A 21,630-nucleotide genomic window follows, 5' to 3' on the forward strand; every position below is an offset into this window, starting at 1 on the left:
CGTCTGCCCTCGATTTGGCCGCATATAAACTTGTTGAAATTGCTCGCAACGCTGTCATAATTCATAAACGCCCGCTACCACCGCGCTGACAATCATTCCGTTGTTGCCGCGCATTATGCAATCAATCATCTAATGGAAAACTTTATTAACCTGCGAGGCCCCCGACGACTTGGGCAGCGATTCGCAACATTGTTCGACATATTTTTCATCGCGTCCCAGTCGTAAAAATTTGCCTTATAAAGGAATTTATCATTGCGAGAAAAAATAAATTAAGATATTGTAACAATACATTGATTGCAATCAAATAATCTTTTTGGTTATATTTAAAAATCTGAGTACATGAGATATCTATTTTAATAATATCAAATATCTATTTTAACGATGAGCATTATGTTTTGCGATCTATATTATGTTTTCATAAAATATTATATCGGACAATATACAAACATTCCGAGATTTCTCGTAAAATTTAAGGAAAATAATATATAATGTTTTCCGAATGTGTGTGCCAAAACTGTTACAAGTTCTTCCGGATCACTTTATTCATTTCTACATCTCAACATCTTGCTCTACTATTTTCGAGAGATCGTAAAAGTCAGTGTAAATCAGCACAACTTATTCAAGATTAGCTAAGTGCATTCCTCTTATTAGCGGGAGGCGAAGCTGGCGAAGAGTGGTCGTCTCTCCGCGTCGCAACGTCGCAACGAGCACTAAAAAGCTGATCAGTCAGTGATGATTAACGATTCGAATAAATCACACGTAAGATGAGCAAACCATGCTGTTGCTGCGTGTAAAAAATATAGGATCGAAGATTTATGTCAAATTTTTCAGAGACCAATTTTTCAATCAAATCTGGCGATGAAAAATCTTAAATCTATTTTTTTTTAAATTTAACTTATAAACTTATTTATCTGAAATTAAATCAATCATTTATTTTCCCAAAGCTCATATTTCTTTATTTTCGTTGATACGCTGTTGAAATCGCCACATTTTTATTCGACAGATAAACTGTTTTATAAATTAGCGGAGAGTTTCTTATGGCAGTTTTTTTGGTAATCTGGTTACTCTTGGATACTAAATACGAATATAATTCGTGAAATCTTTATCGGTTGTTTGCAACAATTAATGGACGTACGCGCGTCAGCATCCGGCGCTTCCGCGAGACACAAACGACGACGTTTACGGCGACAAATATTTACGCGCGATATAAAGTCTGTACCGTTGCACCTCTATTCTCACGTGTGCACACGCGCGACGAGAGTTGTAACGATTGTTGCAATTTTCTGCGAGGAAAATTACGTCGCGCGGGGAAAGAAAAAGCGAGAAACGCCGCGCCGCACTCGAGGTGAAGGACGTCGCCGCCACTCGTTCGCGGGCGAGGAGAGCTGAGTTACGGTTTTCCGTAAAAGCTGGATTTCCACAGCGTATCTCATTGGCATTCCATTTCGATCTACCGGGTGTGATAGGGCATTCTCGTTGCAACCACCGGCGGGGTTTCAAGTGCGTGTGAACATACGCACGCGGCGTATTGCGTGTTGCACATGCATCAGCAGTTGCGTGCCGCGATCAGGTTGCGTCGCAACGTTTTGCTGCAACGTGTAATCTTTTCTAACGTCGCCAGCTCGGAGAAAGGCCGCGGCGTTGAAGATAACAGGTTTTCGGCGTTTCACGCCGTGATAACCGCGAGAAGAATGTTTTATAATTGTACTTTGCTACTATCTCACTATTACTGCGCATATAAAATAATTTGAGCAAAACATTTGCGTTTTGTATTCGCATTTTATTGCCATTTTATATCGAATAATAATCCAGTTTGCAAAACGACCGCGCTGAATATTTATCTTACATTTATATCACTTTGCTTCTGAGTTTAGCCTTAGCATTTGGATCTTAGATTCGTTTATTCTTACATTTATATTTGTATATTATTTATGCGAAGCCGCGGTCTATCCTAAGCCTCCGCGCATCCCCGACACGCGACATCATGTAGCGTTATTTATCGCCGTTGGAATGCTTGCGCGCGGCTTAGCCGCGTTATGCGTGTCTAGCGTATCTTCCATTGAAATGCTAATAAATTTGTCTAACGTCACACCTCGGTATATCACCCCGCGATTCCCACGGGAATCCCGCGAGTCTCTGCCACGTGACCTAAAAATTTCTCCCTTGAACGCCAATGAAACTTTCCTTTTTCTTATAACACCTGAATTCTCGTGCTTTCATTTACAATTCAAATCTCTCGAAAGAAACTTTTTTGCTTCAAACCAATTACATCTAGAGACATGATATATTCTGCTGTATATTTTTTAATAGGACATCGTGACATTTTTCTAAATATATGATATTATAATGTAAATATATTCCTGAATTGATATTTTAACTTGACATTATCATAGGCGCGCGTATATATGTCAATACAACTATGTCGATAATTGAGCGAGAAGAAGCCCAAGTAAAATTCTCTTAATTATCGATTTCTATCTCGCACGTCAGCCATTAATCACCACGGCGCGTGTATTTCTTCGGAATTAATCGTCAATTAATCAACCTTTACGCGTGTCGCGTTGCGTCGTGCGTGCGCTCGCGCGAGAAACGCGCATTGCACGAAAAGATTCGTTAAACCGCGTATCCTGTCTAACGATAAACTGTCTTTAGTCCGTTTGTTCGCGGCTGCGCAATCCCGGCGATATTTTGCGCACATATCATATTATAAATGCTGCATGTCGCGACGTATGTAATTGCACGCTACGCAAAGCGGCGTATGTGCCAAGAATATTCTACTTGTGTATTATTGGACACTATATCTAAAAGTAAAATGGTATAAATATATATACGATATAAGTTTTCGATTCTTGCTTAAATATGTATAAAGAGGAAATATATATTATATAAACAGTTAGCTCGCGCGCATCTATAATAATTGAATAAATAAATCGATAGGATCAAACTATGAAGTAACTTGAAAAATTAAGGGTGTTCTAAAGAGTTAGTTAAAATGTAACGAAGTTGACGAAAATTTAATATCATATTGTGTATTCTCTTTCAAAGTTCGAGGCCAAATTTCAAATCGATTCACAATTTAGATAAAAAGTTATCAATTCTTGAATATCCGTTTTACAAAGGGTTTTATAGAGAAAAGTGTAAACATTAAAAAATGTAACCAATATAATAATATTTTACACACAAGCAGATCATCAACAAACAAAAATATAGCAACAAAATTTGAAACGATTTACAACCATTTTTTTTTAATTTTTTTTGAAAAAAATATAGTAGTAACAGTTATTTACAGTCACTAAATCTACGTATTTTATATTCTATTAGATGTTCCGTAACTATTTATATAGATTTTTTTTGTCTTTGGATCCCTGGAGAATTAATATCAGAGTTTTTAATATTTCCTGCATACTTTTGGTTGGGACGGTACCTATAGAACATCCTTAAAGAATTATGTTGTAAAATCAGTCCATAAATTTAATCGAAATAAAAAGTGGATTGCATGAAATATAAAATAATGTAAATCGAAAGATTTTTGAGATTTTAATTTTAAATAATGTTACGCAAAGCATACATTTATCTTACTTAGAAATATTAGAAATAATAAACGTTTATAGAAATGTATAATGTAAATAATATGAAGAAATGAACGGAATAAAATTCATTGTATTTCGAATAATTTATTCTTCATTGGAATATTTTCAAATGTGGTTTGGATATTAAGAACGTTGTAGTTTTGCAACTTATTGTAAAATGAATGTGTCAGGGCCTTGCGACGACACGCGCTGCGCCCTGACCTTATACACACAAATGCTTAATGAGTGTGCACGTGTTACATTGTATAACGTTTTACAATCCGCCGCCATCCCGGTGGGTGTCGGCGGCGATATGCGTCTCCTACGCTCTAATGAGAATTGATGTTTCCGACGATTACGTTTAATACGCCCCTCTTCCTCGCTGGAAGACGGAAATCGTCTTATACATCCTCACTCACGTCCGTCTCGAGGTAGATTCAGAATTATCGGACTTGCGATAATCGCGACACGTTGTTTGCGCAAAGATTTAGGAACTATCGAATGCAAACGCCATCTCTGTCAATTTTTGTGATAATTGCTTATCCATTTGCGGTGGTAGAAAAGTACATTATTCTGAAGAAATAGATTCTCCTTAGACAATAATAAATTTTACATTTAGCATAATAGATAAATATATGTACATTATTTTCTATTTTATGTTCTGTGATATTTGCCGTTGCTAGCATTTTTGCTTTCAAAATTGAGATTTATTTCATTCAATAAAGAAATAAATAGATAATTATACGAGACAAGAATGGGCAAATGAAAGAGTTTTCTCAAAAACATCTTGACTTCTGAAATATGCTGAAATCTGTGCGTTTAAACTTGTATTTTACACTAGTGTTTGTAATTTGATAGTTAAGCTCGCACGAATGACCTTAAGATCAGTTACTTAATGTAAACTGAATATGTATTAGTCCGCAATGACGCTGAGATGAGAAATGGCCAAACAATTTCATGACGCATATCGAATCCACGTAAGTGCGTATCGCAGCCGATTAAGATTGTTAAAAATGATTAAAAAAAAGATTTTAATCCGACGCATTTTGCATACCAATAATTAGACATTTATTACTATAAATAAAAAAAGCTCTGTTGGAATTTAAAATTATATTGTAATTGAAGATATTCTCATATTGATTAACAATGAGAGAGGAGATATATCATAAAATCGTTCTTTCAAAGTAATATTTTTCCTTATTATTAAATTGTGTATATAATTACATTTAAAAAATAATGTATATTGCATAATATTCTCGTCGAATAACAATAAAAATTTTGAGAGTTTTAATTTTTTTAAAGATATAAATTGACTTGTTTTCTTATATATAATAGGCTTGCTTGATGAATTCACAGATTGCTTAGGTCGCGATTGGCAATTGGACGATAAATGACTCGACGAAGACGGAAAGTGCGATTAATTTCAGTCACCGCTGGCGATGTTCTCCCGCGCGAGATTAATTATTTCCGGGATACAAAGTGTTGCATACTTTGTTGACAAAGTAATAATGATATATTCGTGCGATCCATAGACTGCCATAGACTGATATACAGCGCGAGGTCTCGCGGATTAAATAATAGTCAGCTATATGACTAGAACTGACTTCGCAAATTGTAACACTGTGATCTAACGTTGAAGTGTGTGGCTGTATAATTATTTATATTTAATTCCTCTTGAAGGCAAGAATTTATTGCTTAGACGAATAAACAAATAAGCAACATATATAAATTGTAAAAATAATGTATTGGGAATTAATAATTAATTGAACAGGAAAATAGAAGTAAAATTGCATAATAAAGGATAATAATATGTTGATACACATTCTTAATCGTGTCATTTAAAATAAAGCAAACAAAAATATTTTCAGATATAAATCTTATATTAGAAATCCGATGCCAAATGAAACATATAAATAATTAAAACAAATTATTAAATAAATAATTTATTAAAACGAATAAGTGCTCTATGATGTTTTAACAAAAAGATCACTAAAAGTTTGCTTTGCGAATTTACTTCTGAATGCGTTATTAACCCTTTGTAACTCATGTTATCAAAAATAAAAAATATGACAACTATTTTAAATTGATTTACAACAGATAAATTCATGATTTAGAATGTTGATGGACATTTTGCCGGTTTGTAACAGTATTGTTCTCTCGAGGCTTCGTCGAACTCCCACGACGATGTAACTTACAAATTAATCAGGGTGCAGAAGCGTCATTTCGCTCTTTGCTGACACACGCTCATTATTCTTCCTCGTTCGTCCAGCTAAACAAATGACGGCAGTTAATTAACGAGCGAATTACAGGATCCTTGTCTCTCGCTCTCTCGCAGCAAACAACGATTCATATGTATAACGAGTACGAGCCTCTTGCGAATTTTATTGTGTACACCGAATGCACCTTTGTTTAATATTCGCAGCATTGTGCAATGTCGTCAAATATGTGTGTCCCAGACGTATTAATTTAACGCGCTGCAGATTTTTCAAACCGAAACGACGGCTCGCGATTCAATGGAAGTATCATAAAAGCCCAATTAGAAAAGCTAAAGCTTTCATATGCTGCGATGAAAAATGAAAAACGTTTGTTTCATCCGTTTAATCTTTTCAATAGCACAGTTTCTCAATTTAAAGTTCGAAAACTTGGTTGCATGATGATTAAAAATACAATTGTGAAGGAAATTATTATCAGATATTGTTACTCTCATTTTACTATTATTTTATAAAATATGTTTTTTTTATCGTTTGATTTTTCATCGCGATTATCTTCCGATATTTCGAGAACAGATTTATTTAAACTGCGACGCCATGAAAAGCATGAGTCACATCCGTGATTATCGTGCGATGCACGTTTGACACGATTTGTGCCGCACTCGGTTGACGAAAGGAGGAAAGTCCCGCGGATCAGTACCGAGAATTCCCCCGTGAAGTTGATCCGAGGTAAAGAAAGCAAGCCGGATGTACATATGAACCGGATACGTGTATGAACGAGAAGGCGTTGGTGAATGCACGCGCGTTTTATGCGCGAAACTGATTATGGAATTGAAAATCATAAGTGATTACATTAACATTTTAAACAACAATCGAAAATTTTCTTTCATAAAATATGTGTCAAATTAAAATACTGAAATACATTTGTAATTATAAAACAAGGTAGATGTGAACCGTTTCTCCTCACAATTTAGTAACGCACAATACGTTACGTAATAGAGTTTAAAATGTCGTGCACGACATATCTACACAAAGAGAAAGAAAAAAAAACGGAGGATGGACGGCTCGACACACTCACACACACGCACTATCTATTCACATACAAACTATAGCCGATATTATTGCAAGAAAGCAAAACTTATATGAAATTAAATGAAGAACAAGACTGTTGAACATTTACGTATTTTATGAATATCTTGAAATCATCTGTAGACAATTAAATTGTATTACTTACAGTTAGATTATTATAGTTTATATCTTTATTGAGTAAAGTTCTATTCCAAAAATGTTCGAAAAATCCGCAGATGGAAAAAGAAGTACAGAAAACACACATACACACAAACATTGTAATGTTCTTTATTGATCTTGAGAACGCACTTTGCTTGGCGCCAGCCATAACTTCCACACAATCCGTTACGTAAGCGCAGTAACTTAAGAACACATTATTAACAGGTTAGCAGCACAGCCTCGATGTGATAACAATCGATCACTTTGTAAAGTTTTTACGAGAATACCGAGTAGGTGTTTCTCGGTTACCGAGATCTTGATATCGCGAGATTGATTCGAAAAAAAAAGAGAGAGAGAGAGAGAACTAGAGGGATTAATCATTTTATCGTTTCCATGAATTCGTTTCGATCGAGAAGTGACATCGGACAGCGCCAATGAAATTAGTGCACGTAGGCGGAACGTGACGGAATCGAGAAAATTTGCATGTCGCAAATGGTATTTAAAAAAATGTCCATCGTGTGCCGTGAGAACTAAAGTCTTGAGATTTCAGATAAGAAAACATTCTGTAGTACAATTCTAATCACTCATAACAAGTCGCCCCTCTCCCATTCTTTGGAAACAAGAATTTTTGAATTTTTCTTAAAGCATAAAATAGTCCTGGGTTTAATTTTTTTTAGTTTTTAATTATATTTAATAAAATGCGCAATTCATCTTTTATAATATATATGATATTCGGTTTCACGATAACTAATAAGAAATTTTTTTTTATATTCATTTATGTTGTACGCTTTAATAACTCTCATTTATTTTACATTTTTCTTACTTTAACATCATGCCTACAAAAAAATTTACCTAATTTCGTCAATTTAAATATTTCAATAAAACTTCCAAGAACTGTCATGTACTTCCTTCGCTTTCACATCGCTTAAACATAAGATACAGCAAGTCATGCATCGGCGAAATAACATCAAAGCTCGGTAAGAAGCACGAGTGGCGCGGGAAAGCAAGAAAACCGCGAGATAGGCGTCATTTTCATCAGTTTCATCTAATCTTACGCGTTTGGTTTGTCGAGCAAAACCAGCCGACACAGCCAGACTTTCCCGCCGGTCTTAATGACCGATGCAAATGTGCCGTCATTAGGCCTCGTTGGGCTCATTTTACTACTATTTGTCTTTATAGCTCTCCACGGCTTCTCGTCGTCGTCGTTCCCTTTACATAAAGAAATGAGAATACTCTTTTCGCCACTGCCGGTCGATCGCGGCCAGCAGCCGCGAAACAACACGGCACTCATTGTCAGTGAGATCGTAAACGCTCCTACAAGACACGACCGTTAGCCTGATGAACGCGTTTAGACCCCCCCCCCCCCCCTTATCCTTTGCTCCCCGGCTCTGGTGTTATTATGCTGAAATGGAATTGACGAATGACGCTCGGGGACGCGTACACTCGTAAACTTCAAGCCTCGTTGCGAGTTTACGATGCTAAGCACGCATAAATTTTATATTAATTTAAACGTTAACTTGCGTAATCTTACACGAAGTATAGAATGTTGTGGAAGTTTAAATTTAAATATGGAATCGAATTGAAGACGACACGGATAATTTATTTTATTTAAATGAAGTTGAAGTAATATCTTTGGAAAACGACAAATTTTGTATATCTGTGGAGGTATCGTTTCTCAATTTGAGATTTACATGTTACATTATATAACTTGAATTTTGTGTCAAGATATTATGAATTAATTTGCATGGTATAAACTCGTAGGCATACATTTTTATGATCTCTTATGCCCATTTCTACCAATGTACAATAGATTAACTTCAATCTCGATTTAACTTATCTTCTATCTTTTTCTAATTCTTAGAACTAGAAAAAGATGAAAAGTAAGTTAAACCGAGATTAAAGTTAATCTACATTGGTAGAAATGGACATTAAACGATCATATTCTGCAGCTTCGACGTATTGCGCGATTATTTCCGGTTGTATCCCGGTTTTCTCAGGCGCTTCGTGTAGTTTGCACGCAAATGAACTCGATTGACCTCAGAATCGAGTTTTCACAACATGGCAAATTCCAGTCGCCGTTTCAATTCGTCAGCAAACCGGAATCCTCGTGTCGGTAGTCAACAAACTCTTTGAACGATCGAAATGTGCTGCTCCGCGGGAAATCGAGTCTGGGGTCTCGATCGTCGGACACGCGCGCATGATGGCCCGTGTTTTGTTGTCGGACGTTGCAAAAAAAGAATAGGCGCAGGGATCGATGTCGCAATACTTGGCGGCACGTGCGATGACCTCAATTAACACTGCTTGATTTTCAAAGGTTCCGCGCTTTGTCTCGATTTATACGAAATAGATTGGACTGAAAAAAAAAAAGAAACCATGAAATGAGACGATAAATCACACCAATGTCGCGTGTCGCAGCGATTAGCTGCGATAATAGGCATAAAGATTCAGACTTTGCTCAGTAAAAATTTTATTCAACAGGATATCGTTAATATATTCATAATATAAAATATATTCTTGTTTTCTCGATAATTTGAAAAAAAAAAAAGACAAAGATATATTTGAGTTGAAAAATGAGACTCTTAAATTAATGTAACATGTGACACTTGAGAAAATTCTCTTAGCATTTCTAAATTTCTAAATTTCTAATCTATTGCAATTCGGTAGGTAGTATTATTTTGTAATAGAAACATGGTATTCGTCTTTGATAGTAATACTGGGTATTTCATACAGAAATAAAAATCATGGATTGGAATATTAAAATATCATATGCGAAACATTTTATACAATTAATTATCAATCAAAGCGTCACGTAACAATCGCGAAAAATCTTCTCGGAAGGACAAATAATTAGCGATCGTTGCATTCTCGCGGTCACATCATTGCGGCTATTTTTATCGCGCCCATTATCCTCGCTACGAGCGTTCGCAAATTGCGGTCGTAATTTTTCATTTAGATCTCACCGCTCTTCCGGCCGCGGGGTGGATGATGTCACAATGGATGGCGCCCGTTGGGTCCGGCGAAATTGCGGGAGCATTTCTGGAAACGGAATGAGTAACAACGTCGTTGATCCGATCGTTCTCTTTGTGAATCATCGTCGTTCCGACGACGGGACCGGTGAAATCATAAAAGCGCCACGGATCGCTCTCACAAAAAGCTCATTCTTTCTGCGTACTAGCAAACGCTTATTTTTCTTTTTTTATTAAAGTAAATTTTGCTCAATTTATTGACGACGGGGAGTTCTTTTGTAAAATACGACGGGATTTCCCATCGCGATCACTCGGTGTATCTCGCTCGTGAGTCACGTCAGAGGTTCACTATCAAGTTAGCCCCCCCACCATCGCAAAAAAAATCCGGACCTATTAAAAATTTAGTGCTAATTATGTGCTAATTTGTTGCTCTAGTCCGGATTTTGTTGCTCAAACCGTTTAGCAGGAAATCGCGATCGAAATGGGTGGGGCCAGCTTGTCGTCAAGCTAGCCCCCCCCATAATAAAAAACCTATATAGAGTGCTCAAATCCAAAAAACTAATACACCAGAATTTGTTGCTTTTTTGTTGCTCCAAGATAGCGTGAAAACATTTTTGAAATATAACGTTTTTTTAGAAATACGTATATCTGAATACTTAACAGACATCACCATATTGACTACATCTTAAACAACGTTATATTTCCAAAATGTTTTCACGCTATCTTAAAGCAACAAAATAGCAACAAATTCTGGTATAAACGTTTTTTCGATTTGAGAGCACTCTATATATTTTTTTTCGCTTGGGGGGGGCCAGCTTGACACAAGTTCTAGCCCCACCACATACTAAAAAACACATATAGAGTGCTCAAATCCAAAAAACTAATACACCAGAATTTGTTGCTTTTTTGTTGCTTTAAGATAGCGTAAACAAATTTTCGAAATATAAGGTTCTGTAAACAATGCCATTAATAAATACTGCATCTTCGACCGTTATCTACGACTTGGATGGCTAAAAACTAAGTAAAAGAATTTGTTACTCGGGTCTTTTTGTTATTTAAATATTCTGTGGACCGTGCCCTACCAGAATATGCAACGTATGATTTTGTTGCTCGCCCCTAACTGCAATAAACAAATTATTTATCTCCGCGTCGACCGTTATCTACGACTTCCGTGGCTAAAAATTAAGTAAAAGAATTTGTTGCTCGGGTCTTTTTGTTATTTAAATATTCTATGGACCGTGCCCTGTCAGAATATGCAACATATGATTTTGTTGCTCGCCCCTAACTGCACATAAACAAATTATTTATCTCCGCGTCGACCGTTATCTACGACTTTCGTGGCTAAAAATTAAGTAAAAGAATTTGTTGCTCGGGTCTTTTTGTTATTTAAATATTCTATGGACCGTGCCCTACCAGAATATGCAACGTATGATTTTGTTGCTCGCCCCTAACTGCACATAAACAAATTATTTATCTCCGCGTCGACCGTTATCTACGACTTCCGTGGCTAAAAATTAAGTAAAAGAATTTGTTGCTCGGGTCTTTTTGTTATTTAAATATTCTATAGACCGTGCCCTACTAGAATATGCAACATATGATTTTGTTGCTCGCCCTTAACTGCAATAAACAAATTATTTATCTCCGCGTCGACCGTTATCTACGACTTCCGTGGCTAAAAATTAAGTAAAAGAATTTGTTGCTCGGGTCTTTTTGTTATTTAAATATTCTATGGACCGTGCCCTACCAGAATATGCAACGTATGATTTTGTTGCTCGCCCCTAACTGCACATAAACAAATTATTTATCTCCGCGTCGACCGTTATCTACGACTTCCGTGGCTAAAAATTATGTAAAAGAATTTGTTGCCCAGAATTATTAAATGACGCAATTTAAAAAGGAGAACACTGTTAGAAGTAGTGCGTGAATATCACACACTTTATCGCGTGTGATGTGTGTCCGCCGTTTTAAGACGTCTGTAAGTGTGTTACTTTTTCACGCACGAATAAGTGTTTGATTATATTAGCGTGTGTGATTGCAGTCCTCTTAATGCTAGAGGAATCTCCTCTTCTTACAAATCAAACGAATATTTACCCGACAAAAAAAATTATTTATTTCGAAATTTTATTACTATTTTTTAACTAAATTTGTTTCTTAAGATGCAGTCTATGATTATAAATATTTTCTCGTATTTGAAAAAACACTTACCTTGGTGGGATTCGAACTCGGGACCTCTGGATCGTGAGCCAACTGCCTTACGTGGTAGACTACTTCTTAATTCGATGTAAGTGTTATATATAGTCTACATATGTCATAACCAGCGCAAATATATAATTTTTCAAAAATCATCTTAAGAAACAAATTCAGTTTAAAAAGAGTAATAAAATTTTGAATTGTGGCGCTTATATATAGCTTTTATATTCTATAAATAGAGAAGACGGGCTAAATAAGAGCCATGGCGCTGTTGATGGTGCGCAAGTTTTTATTACCATCAACAGCGTCATGGCTCTTATTTAGCAGGTCTTCTCTACTTGGATTTTCCAAACTGAGCCTACACTTCGAATTTATATATTCTAACTCATCACATATATAAGCGTTGCTGATGCGTACCTGCATTATATGTGACTGGTCAGTGTGTGACTAGTAAGTGTGTTATTATACTCAGTGTGTAACTTTCCCGCAAATGTATTATATTCACACACATAGAAACATTACACATGTGTGAATACTATGGTGCTTGACTATTTCATACACTGGTGGATGTTTTACTAAATTCACACGTTGAAGTGTGTGTTTTATACACATAACCTAGTGCGTTTCCCTGTTTTTCACGCGTGCACATTGAGACACAAGTGCATGAACGTTTGAAAAATCATACATTACACACGTGTGACGCATTAATATTCACACATGTGTGACAGGTCCACTTCTAACAGTGTAGCTATCGAGATATTTAATGTCAACAAATTCTTTTACTTAATTGTTAGCCATCGAAGTCGTAGGTAACGGTCGACGCGGAGATAAATAATTTGTTTATGTGCAGTTAGGGGCGAGCAACAAAATCATACGTTGCATATTCTGGTAGGGCACGGTCCATAGAATATTTAAATAACAAAAAGACCCGAGCAACAAATTCTTTTACTTAATTTTTAGCCACGGAAGTCGTAGATAACGGTCGACGCGGAGATAAATAATTTGTTTATGTGCAGTTAGGGGCGAGCAACAAAATCATATGTTGCATATTCTGACAGGGCACGGTCCATAGAATATTTAAATAACAAAAAGACCAGAGCAACAAATTCTTTTACTTAATTTTTAGCCACGGAAGTCGTAGATAACGGTCGACGCGGAGATAAATAATTTGTTTATTGCAGTTAGGGGCGAGCAACAAAATCATATATTGCATATTCTGGTAGGGCACGGTCCACAGAATATTTAAATAACAAAAAGACCCGAGCAACAAATTCTTTTACTTAATTTTTAGCCACGGAAGTCGTAGATAACGGTCGACGCGGAGATAAATAATTTGTTTATTGCAGTTAGGGGCGAGCAACAAAATCATACGTTGCATATTCTGGTAGGGCACGGTCCACAGAATATTTAAATAACAAAAAGGCCCGAGTAACAAATTCTTTTACTTAGTTTTTAGCCATCCAAGTCGTAGATAACGGTCGAAGATGCAGTATTTATTAATGGCATTGTTTACAGAACCTTATATTTCGAAAATTTGTTTACGCTATCTTAAAGCAACAAAAAAGCAACAAATTCTGGTGTATTAGTTTTTTGGATTTGAGCACTCTATATGTGTTTTTTAGTATGTGGTGGGGCTAGAACTTGTGTCAAGCTGGCCCCCCCCAAGCGAAAAAAAATATATAGAGTGCTCTCAAATCGAAAAAACGTTTATACCAGAATTTGTTGCTATTTTGTTGCTTTAAGATAGCGTGAAAACATTTTGGAAATATAACGTTGTTTAAGATGTAGTCAATATGGTGATGTCTGTTAAGTATTCAGATATACGTATTTTCTAAAAAAACGTTATATTTCAAAAATGTTTTCACGCTATCTTGGAGCAACAAAAAAGCAACAAATTCTGGTGTATTAGTTTTTTGGATTTGAGCACTCTATATAGGTTTTTTATTATGGGGGGGGCTAGCTTGACGACAAGCTGGCCCCACCCATTTCGATCGCGATTTCCTGCTAAACGGTTTGAGCAACAAAATCCGGACTAGAGCAACAAATTAGCACATAATTAGCACTAAATTTTTAATAGGTCCGGATTTTTTTTGCGATGGTGGGGGGGCTAACTTGATAGGGGTCGTCAGAGGTTCACTGGAAGGGACTAGATGTGTCAAGACTGTCAAGAGTCGTCTCGAGATCTCGTCCGAGACTAATTATCACGGCTGGACGTGAATTAGGGACGTAAACCTAAACGACGTTGCCGCCACCGCGGCCACAACGGCGCGGAGCCGACGCGACGCTGACACTATCGACGCTCTCGATCTTTTCTGCTCCTCTTCTCTCTTAACTCTTTACGCTCGTGCGCGCGAGATACATGTCGTGCCTGTTCACGCTCGAACAAGCCAACCGCGCTTGTTATCTCGCGCGCTGTTCGCGGGCATCGTTTCTATTTGCATCCTTAAACTGGGTCTCTGCGAGTGAGCCGCAATCGTCATTTTGATGTGTTATTTATTTAGTCGTTTAGATATAATTGATATAAATATGTATAGGGAGACCGGAGCAAACTCGACACGATTTTTTCAAAGCCAATTTTCAACAATTACCTAATTAAAATTTTCAAGCAAATGGTACACATTTAAAGAGTGTTCCTTCAGGTACAAAATTGCTTAAGGAAGTTTTGCTGTATGTCGCTTACTTTTGCCCCCAGAAAAGGAAAAGTGATGCGAAGACAAATTTTTAAATTGAAAAATGCTGGGGCAAGCTCGACACTTTGCCTGATCGATACAATTTGATCTGGAACTTATTTTTTATTGTCTGAAACTAAACATACATTATTTATCGTGTATTTAGAAAGTACAAAAATTCGGAATTAAGTAAAACAATTATTGGAAATAATAAGAACAAAAATTGTTGAACATTCAATTATTTTCATCTAAACTCATGTCTGAAAAACAATTTATGCAAGTAAATTCGCGATTACACATGCGCACACATTTGTCATGGGCTATATAGCTGCATGACAAGCATTGTTTGTTATTGGGAGCCGATAAAACGGCGTGGTGTCGACTTTGCCCCGCACGTCGTTTTTCACTTTTGTCACTCCAAAAATATAAAAATTTTGAAAATGTGCAAAAACTATTATCGGATACGTACAGAGTAGAGTGGTCCTTATTTTTCGACTTTTAAATTTATTCTGCGGCACCCCCCAGAATGTTTCCAATTCACAGAAAAATAATCCCTGCCAAAGCTCAGCTCGATCGGATAACGGAAACCCGTGCCCCCGGATTTTTAAACATTTGAGTTCTCTTGTATTAAACTGTTTATTCCATCAACATTGGTTTTTAAAGCGTATTTTCCACAAAAATCGGCCTAAAGCACTTTTCTTTTTTTAACATGTGTGTCTTGCTTTTCTGCATCGTTTAAGACCTTATACGTCTCATTTAAACAATTAGGTAAATTGTTAATAACTAAAAAATAAAAATAAATAGTTATTGCATTTATTGCTTGATCAGCTGGAAAAAATTATGTATGGGCTACAAAAGTTATAATAGTATATTTAGAGCTAAAAGAAGAACAAAAATTAAAAGATTTCATGTCTTTATTAAAAACAATCAATTTTTTGTGGCTAACGTTACCTAATAATATTTATTGCAATAATAAGGTTTTCTTTGTCGAATCAGGGAAGCGGCGGCGGTAATCTTTTACAACTCGTAATAAATACTGTTTTTGATCTTCGTTTCTAGTAATTAATTTACTGTAATCCTCCATTAACTTAACGCCTCTTTCCGCTGTATCGTTAATAACTTTTAATTTGGATACAATTTGAAAACCTTTTTTAAAAGTGTTGTTTTCTGACCAGGTTGACGGGCCAGTCTGCATAAAATCCCGACTAATATTAAATCTGTCGAAAAAATCAGCTGTTTTCGCAGTTACGAATGTTCGATATCTTTTTCTAGCACTTCAGGAATATTGTGTGCTTTTATAACTACGCGCTTAACACTTTTATTTGTCGATATTTTTTCTGGATTGATAGCTTCAATCATCTACTTTTTCGTATCTGCGGATACTTTCTGATCAAAGAACGCAAGCGCAACAGCTTCAGGACTTAAGTATAAATATTATTAGGTAACGTTAGCCACAAAAAATTGATTGTTTTTAATAAAAACATGAAATCTTTTAATTTTTATTCTTCTTTTGACTCTAAACATACTACTATAATAAACAGAATGATAAATTTCTTTCGCCAGTACATAGAATAACAATTAAAGTAATTTAAATCGACCTGACTGGCAATATATATAACGTCTTTTTCGATATGAACATTGAAAAACTGTGAGCCAACTTGGTTTGTCGGATTCACACAGAACTTTTTTCGGATCAATCATCGAGACATTATTAATTTCGACCATGGGTTTTGGTCAGTTGATGTAATTTCTAAATTAAATAGTTTAAAATTTTTATTGCGAAAAAATATTACCCCAGCCAGGGTATGAACCTGGAACCTCCCGTATACCGTGCGGGTGTCGTGCCAATTCGACCACTGGGGCTGTGGTAATATTTATCGCAATAACAAACTATAAGATGGAGCACCGATTACTAGGTCGACGGTGTATAATAAACAGAATGATAAATTTCTTTCGCCAGTACATAGAATAACAATTAAAGTAATTTAAATCGACCTGACTGGCAATATATATAACGTCTTTTTCGATATGAATATTGAAAAACTGTGAGCCAACTTGGTTTGTCGGATTCACACAGAACTTACCCTGGCTGGGGTAATATTTTTTCGCAATAAAAATTTTAAACTATTTAATTTAGAAATTACATCAACTGACCAAAACCCATGGTCGAAATTAATAATGTCTCGATGATTGATCCGAAAAAAGTTCTGTGTGAATCCGACAAACCAAGTTGGCTCACAGTTTTTCAATGTTCATATCGAAAAAGACGTTATATATATATTGCCAGTCAGGTCGATTTAAATTACTTTAATTGTTATACTACTATAACTTTTGTAGCCCATACATAATTTTTTCCAGCTGATCAAGCAATAAATGCAATAACTATTTATTTTTATTTTTTAGTTATTAACAATTTACCTATATAAAGTGCTATCACGGGGTGCCAAAAACCAATAATTTAATTATTAGTTTAATAATCCAGATATTGAGTCTAATAATAATAGAATTGAATAAACTACTTATGTTTTTGGCACCCCGTGATAGCACTTTAATTGAAGCAACAGCTTTTTTTTCTCAGTGTAAAGCTCGATGAAAGAGTAGAAACTTTCGAGAAATCAGAAAAATTACTTTTCACCATCAAAAACGCTTATATCGCGCTAAAAATTACACCATAACTCAGAATGTCACCAAATTCCGTTGATAATACTGGCACATAAAGACGCATTTACAGTAGGAAAGGCAAGTTTCTACGATAGATTTAAATTGGCAAAAAGCCTGGTGTCAAGTTTGCCCCGGTCTCCCCTACATATATGATCATTAAAAAACTACCTTTTTTAAAAATATCTTAAATAAAGTCGCCAAGTGCACGCGTCGGTACGAAAAACTGTTGTATACAATTATTTTAATATATCAAAAATATAAAATAATTATGCAATGCAATGTAAATGGTATTTTCGTAAAAAGAATGTTTAGGTGAATAATAAGTGTTCAACATAATTCATAATTTTAAAAATGTAAAAATGTTTTTTAAAACTGTTAAAATCAGAAAATTGCGCCAAATAAAAAGAGAAAATATGTGAGATAAATGTTTTTAAAAAATTAAACATTTTTAAATCCACCAAGATAATAGAAGACACTTAATGTACACAGTAAAAAAACATTTCGTATTTGAATGGATTTCTATCCGTGTAGAAGTTTTTTACATACACTGGTATTAATGTAACATATTGTCATTGTATTTATTCGACGTTTCTAAGAGTTACAATAACACAATTTATATGTAAATGTACGAATTCTTTGTATTTTATATGTTAAAATGAACACCTAAGTTGTGTTACTTTTCTCTCTATAAGAGTTTCCATCTGTTAAATCTGTTAAATAATTATAAATACCTATCGTCACAAGCATTAAAGAAAACACGCCAGTCTTCCATTTCAGAAAAAAATCGTTTTACGAAGATCGTTGTCAACGCTCTCGTGTCATTTTTCACTCCGCATTTATCTCTCGTGCGACACTTCACACGATTAGCCAGAGCACTTGTCCTTTTTCGCGAGGTTAAAGTTTCTTCAGTAATCGCGATCCGCGACGAAATATCATGAAGAAGACTGGACCCGCGGCCCTACAAATCGAGGTGAGCACTGACGAGGAGTGGCAACAGTTATTGAGTCGCCCGGGCTTGATCGTCGTAGATGTGTACTCGGACTGGAGCGGACCATGCGCTGCCATGGTGAGCACCCTGAGGAAGATCAAGATGGAGATAGGCGGCGACGTGGTGGATTACGCGATCGCGCGAAACGACGACATTGACGACTTGGCGAGATTCCGAGGCCGAAGTGAACCCGCCTGGGTGTTTCTGCAGGACGGCAAGATGGTGAATCTGATGTTTGGGGCGCACTGTCCGAGCTTGCGGAAACTGCTGACGAATGAGATAAAGAGAGTGCAACAATTAGAAGCCCCGAAGTGGTGTTTGGATGTGTATGAACGGGCGCCCGAAGAGGAGATCCGATGGAAAAAGCAAGAAGCCATTAGGTGAATGAAGCAGAATCGATTTTGTAGAGCTAGAAGTAATCTACGATTTAACTTTTGTAATATTTTGATAATTGAGAAAAATGATACATCAGATACAGCGATATTTTGTGAGACACCGGCTATAGTACAATGATAATAGTTTGATAAGCATTTGTAGAGCATTCTAAATCTTTCTTTTAACTGTCCTCATTTTTATCCGGGCTTATTGTCGGAGATTTTATTCGCAACGACCTCGTGTCGCGAGGTTAATGAAGCGCAGTCTCGAAAAAAGTCACGTATATATTTCACGAAAATCGTCTCGGTGAAAAGGCGAGCGATGGAGGAGGAGAAACGAGCGAGGAAGGAAGCCGAGAGACGGGAGAAATATGAGCGATTCATGGCGCAAATGATGGCCGAGTTGTGCGAGCAGACGGCGCTAGTGCTTTATCCGTGGGTCTTCAAAGACGAGCGTGGAAGGCCCCGGGATAAGATGCAGAGTCCGCCGTACACGGAGCTCGTGCAGGATTTCTTCAGGCAATGCTTCGACGTGCAGGAGGAAGCGCGGATCCAGCTGAACGAGGACATGATCGGGAAGATGTTTGTCGAGAGCGGCGTCGACATCACCAAGGAATTGATAAAAGGTGTGGCACCGGGTAGACGGGTCCCAGGATCAGAAATAACCACGAGATCTGCGTGATGTAATAATAACTGACGGATTGTATGTTGCGCTATAATTTACTATTCATGATATTCACTTTTCATATACAGTCGCGTTTCTATGTATCGTTATAAAGCGTTTTAAAAGTAAAAGAAAGAAGCAGAAAAATGTAACAGAACGCGCTTCTTCAGGGCTGACCGACGGGAAATGCATGGCGATGAGATTGAAAGGCAAACCGCCCCATCCGGACTGGCCGGTCCATTATCCTTACGAGGGCCCGGACCGCGACTCGATGATGTCCCCGATCCGTGCGATCGACGACGTCGAGAATTATCTTGTCAGCATCGTCACGAAAGGACCGCCGCCTCTTTTACAAACTGACGTACCTGCAATCAGACCGATTTACGATGCACCTTACATGCAGAGGCACGTGCACGTGCACGAGCCGGATCCGGAAATTGAGGGCGATGTGCGCCGCGTGCACCCCGCGGCTTGGGTGCCTCCCCAGGTACTTGGACGACAAAGCTTGAAAATTAATCAACTTAATTAAACGGATTAAATTAATTTAATATAAAGATAAGAAAAATTCTATAGGATATAATTATTAGGAATAATTTGAGTTGCTATAAAAACTTGAGTGGAAAATTCACTCCTACCTTATAAGTAGATATTTATTCAAATTAGAGTAACAACCCTCTATTTTGGGGTGACTATCGCAATCACTCTGATATATTAGTATATGAGATTTAGAGAGTACAAATAGTATAACTGTTAATAATAGCGTTTACAAGAAAGTATTACTTATTGAAAATTTATTGCGAGCGGGAGATTGTTACAAACACGATTCGCGGAATTTCATATACGTAGGCCAGAAGTAAAGTTCACGTCTTCAAGACTCTCTTCCCAGTTTACATGGAGAAGACTCATCCTTACGAGGAGCCGGCAGTTCCTCCGCCGTTGTACGCTTTCAAGTTCGACGCATCGAAATTCAGTATCGTGCGAGATGCGTACGAATTGAATCGTGATGCTATCGAATATTTCGGCGCCTTCGAATTCGATCGGCCGCCTTACGCGAGACGTCTCGCGTCTTCGCCCGAGGATTTCGAGAAGGTGCACTATTTTCCTTCAATTATAATCCGATAAAATTGAATCAGATTAAATGCATAATTCCCCTTCTAGAATAAACTAAAAGACTTCGATAAATTCAATGGAGAATTAAATAAATTGTTATATTTTTCTATTATAATTTAACGATGCAAAGATATTTGTGGCGAATCAAAATTATTTCCGAAAGGTGAAGTACAAAACGGGCGTCGAGGTGTTCGTAGTCATAATTCGAAGGATCAACGAAGAAGCCTTCCTGGCTTTCGCCGGCATCGAGCCGTTCTTCGTGGCAGAGGTTGACGAAGAGGCTCAAGGAATGATAACGGAATATTTCCCCGAAGGAGTAGAAGATGTGATACTACTAGCACCGGATGAACAAGAAGCGTTTTACGAGGACGAAGACGAAAAAGACGAGGAAGAAGAAGAAGAAGAGGAGGAAGAGTACTATGAAGAAGAGGAAGAAAAGGAATTTGAAGAAAATACAGTCTATAGTTTCTATTAATTTAAAAGTATCTAACTGTTTATTTCTATAAATCTCATCTCCGAAGATATAATATCTTTTAAAAATAATCATGTTTATATATAAATAGATCCACTTGTTAGTAGAAGTAATATCTTTTTAGGCAGTATTCGCGTAAAAAGAAATATGGATACTTATAAATGAAAATTATTGACTCGTGTTTGATACGCTTACATTCTCTACGTGTTTGGCAACGATCGCTCGATGTTCGATTCGGTGTACTTGGCACAACACGTTTGTGTAAATTTGGCGAAATTCCAAGCCATCTCGTGGAAGTTATAAATGCAGCTAATTTGTTGCCAATTTTAATACCGATTAAAGTGAACCGAAATATTCGCAAGAAAAATACGCGCAAGCAAAACCAACGAAAGTGCAATATCAAAACTTTTATCTCTGGAATTATAGTACGCTAAAATCTCGTGTTCGTATTTTTTTAACATTATAATTCACAAGTCTTACGATATTTTAACATTATTAGCTAACATGTAAATTTAATTAAATATAATGTA

General features: G+C 36.6%; 1 protein-coding gene across 1 annotated transcript; it reads left to right on the top strand.

Moving 5' to 3' along the window:
* The first annotated feature begins 17,897 nt into the window (after positions 1-17,897).
* LOC139784845 (uncharacterized) lies at positions 17,898-21,630 on the top strand. The gene is made up of 5 exons (XM_071724026.1): positions 17,898-18,860; positions 19,170-19,480; positions 19,689-20,005; positions 20,365-20,607; positions 20,792-21,630. Exons 1-5 carry the CDS (start codon positions 18,427-18,429, stop codon positions 21,101-21,103), a joined length of 1,617 nt encoding a protein of 538 aa, XP_071580127.1. The 5' UTR covers positions 17,898-18,426; the 3' UTR covers positions 21,104-21,630.

The sequence above is a fragment of the Temnothorax nylanderi genome, unplaced genomic scaffold (genome assembly GCF_030848795.1).
Source record: "Temnothorax nylanderi isolate EJ_2023f unplaced genomic scaffold, tnyl_v1.0 TNYL_tig0689_pilon, whole genome shotgun sequence".
In the NCBI taxonomy this organism is placed as follows: Eukaryota; Metazoa; Arthropoda; class Insecta; order Hymenoptera; family Formicidae; genus Temnothorax; species Temnothorax nylanderi.

Bases quoted from the DNA above. Each gene is read 5' to 3' on its own strand.
- LOC139784845 (XM_071724026.1), top strand. From the start codon at position 18,427: ATGAAGAAGACTGGACCCGCGGCCCTACAAATCGAGGTGAGCACTGAC. The intron at 20,006-20,364 runs GTACTTGGACGA...TCATATACGTAG, and splicing joins CGGCTTGGGTGCCTCCCCAG to GCCAGAAGTAAAGTTCACGT. The intron at 20,608-20,791 runs GTGCACTATTTT...TATTTCCGAAAG, and splicing joins CGCCCGAGGATTTCGAGAAG to GTGAAGTACAAAACGGGCGT.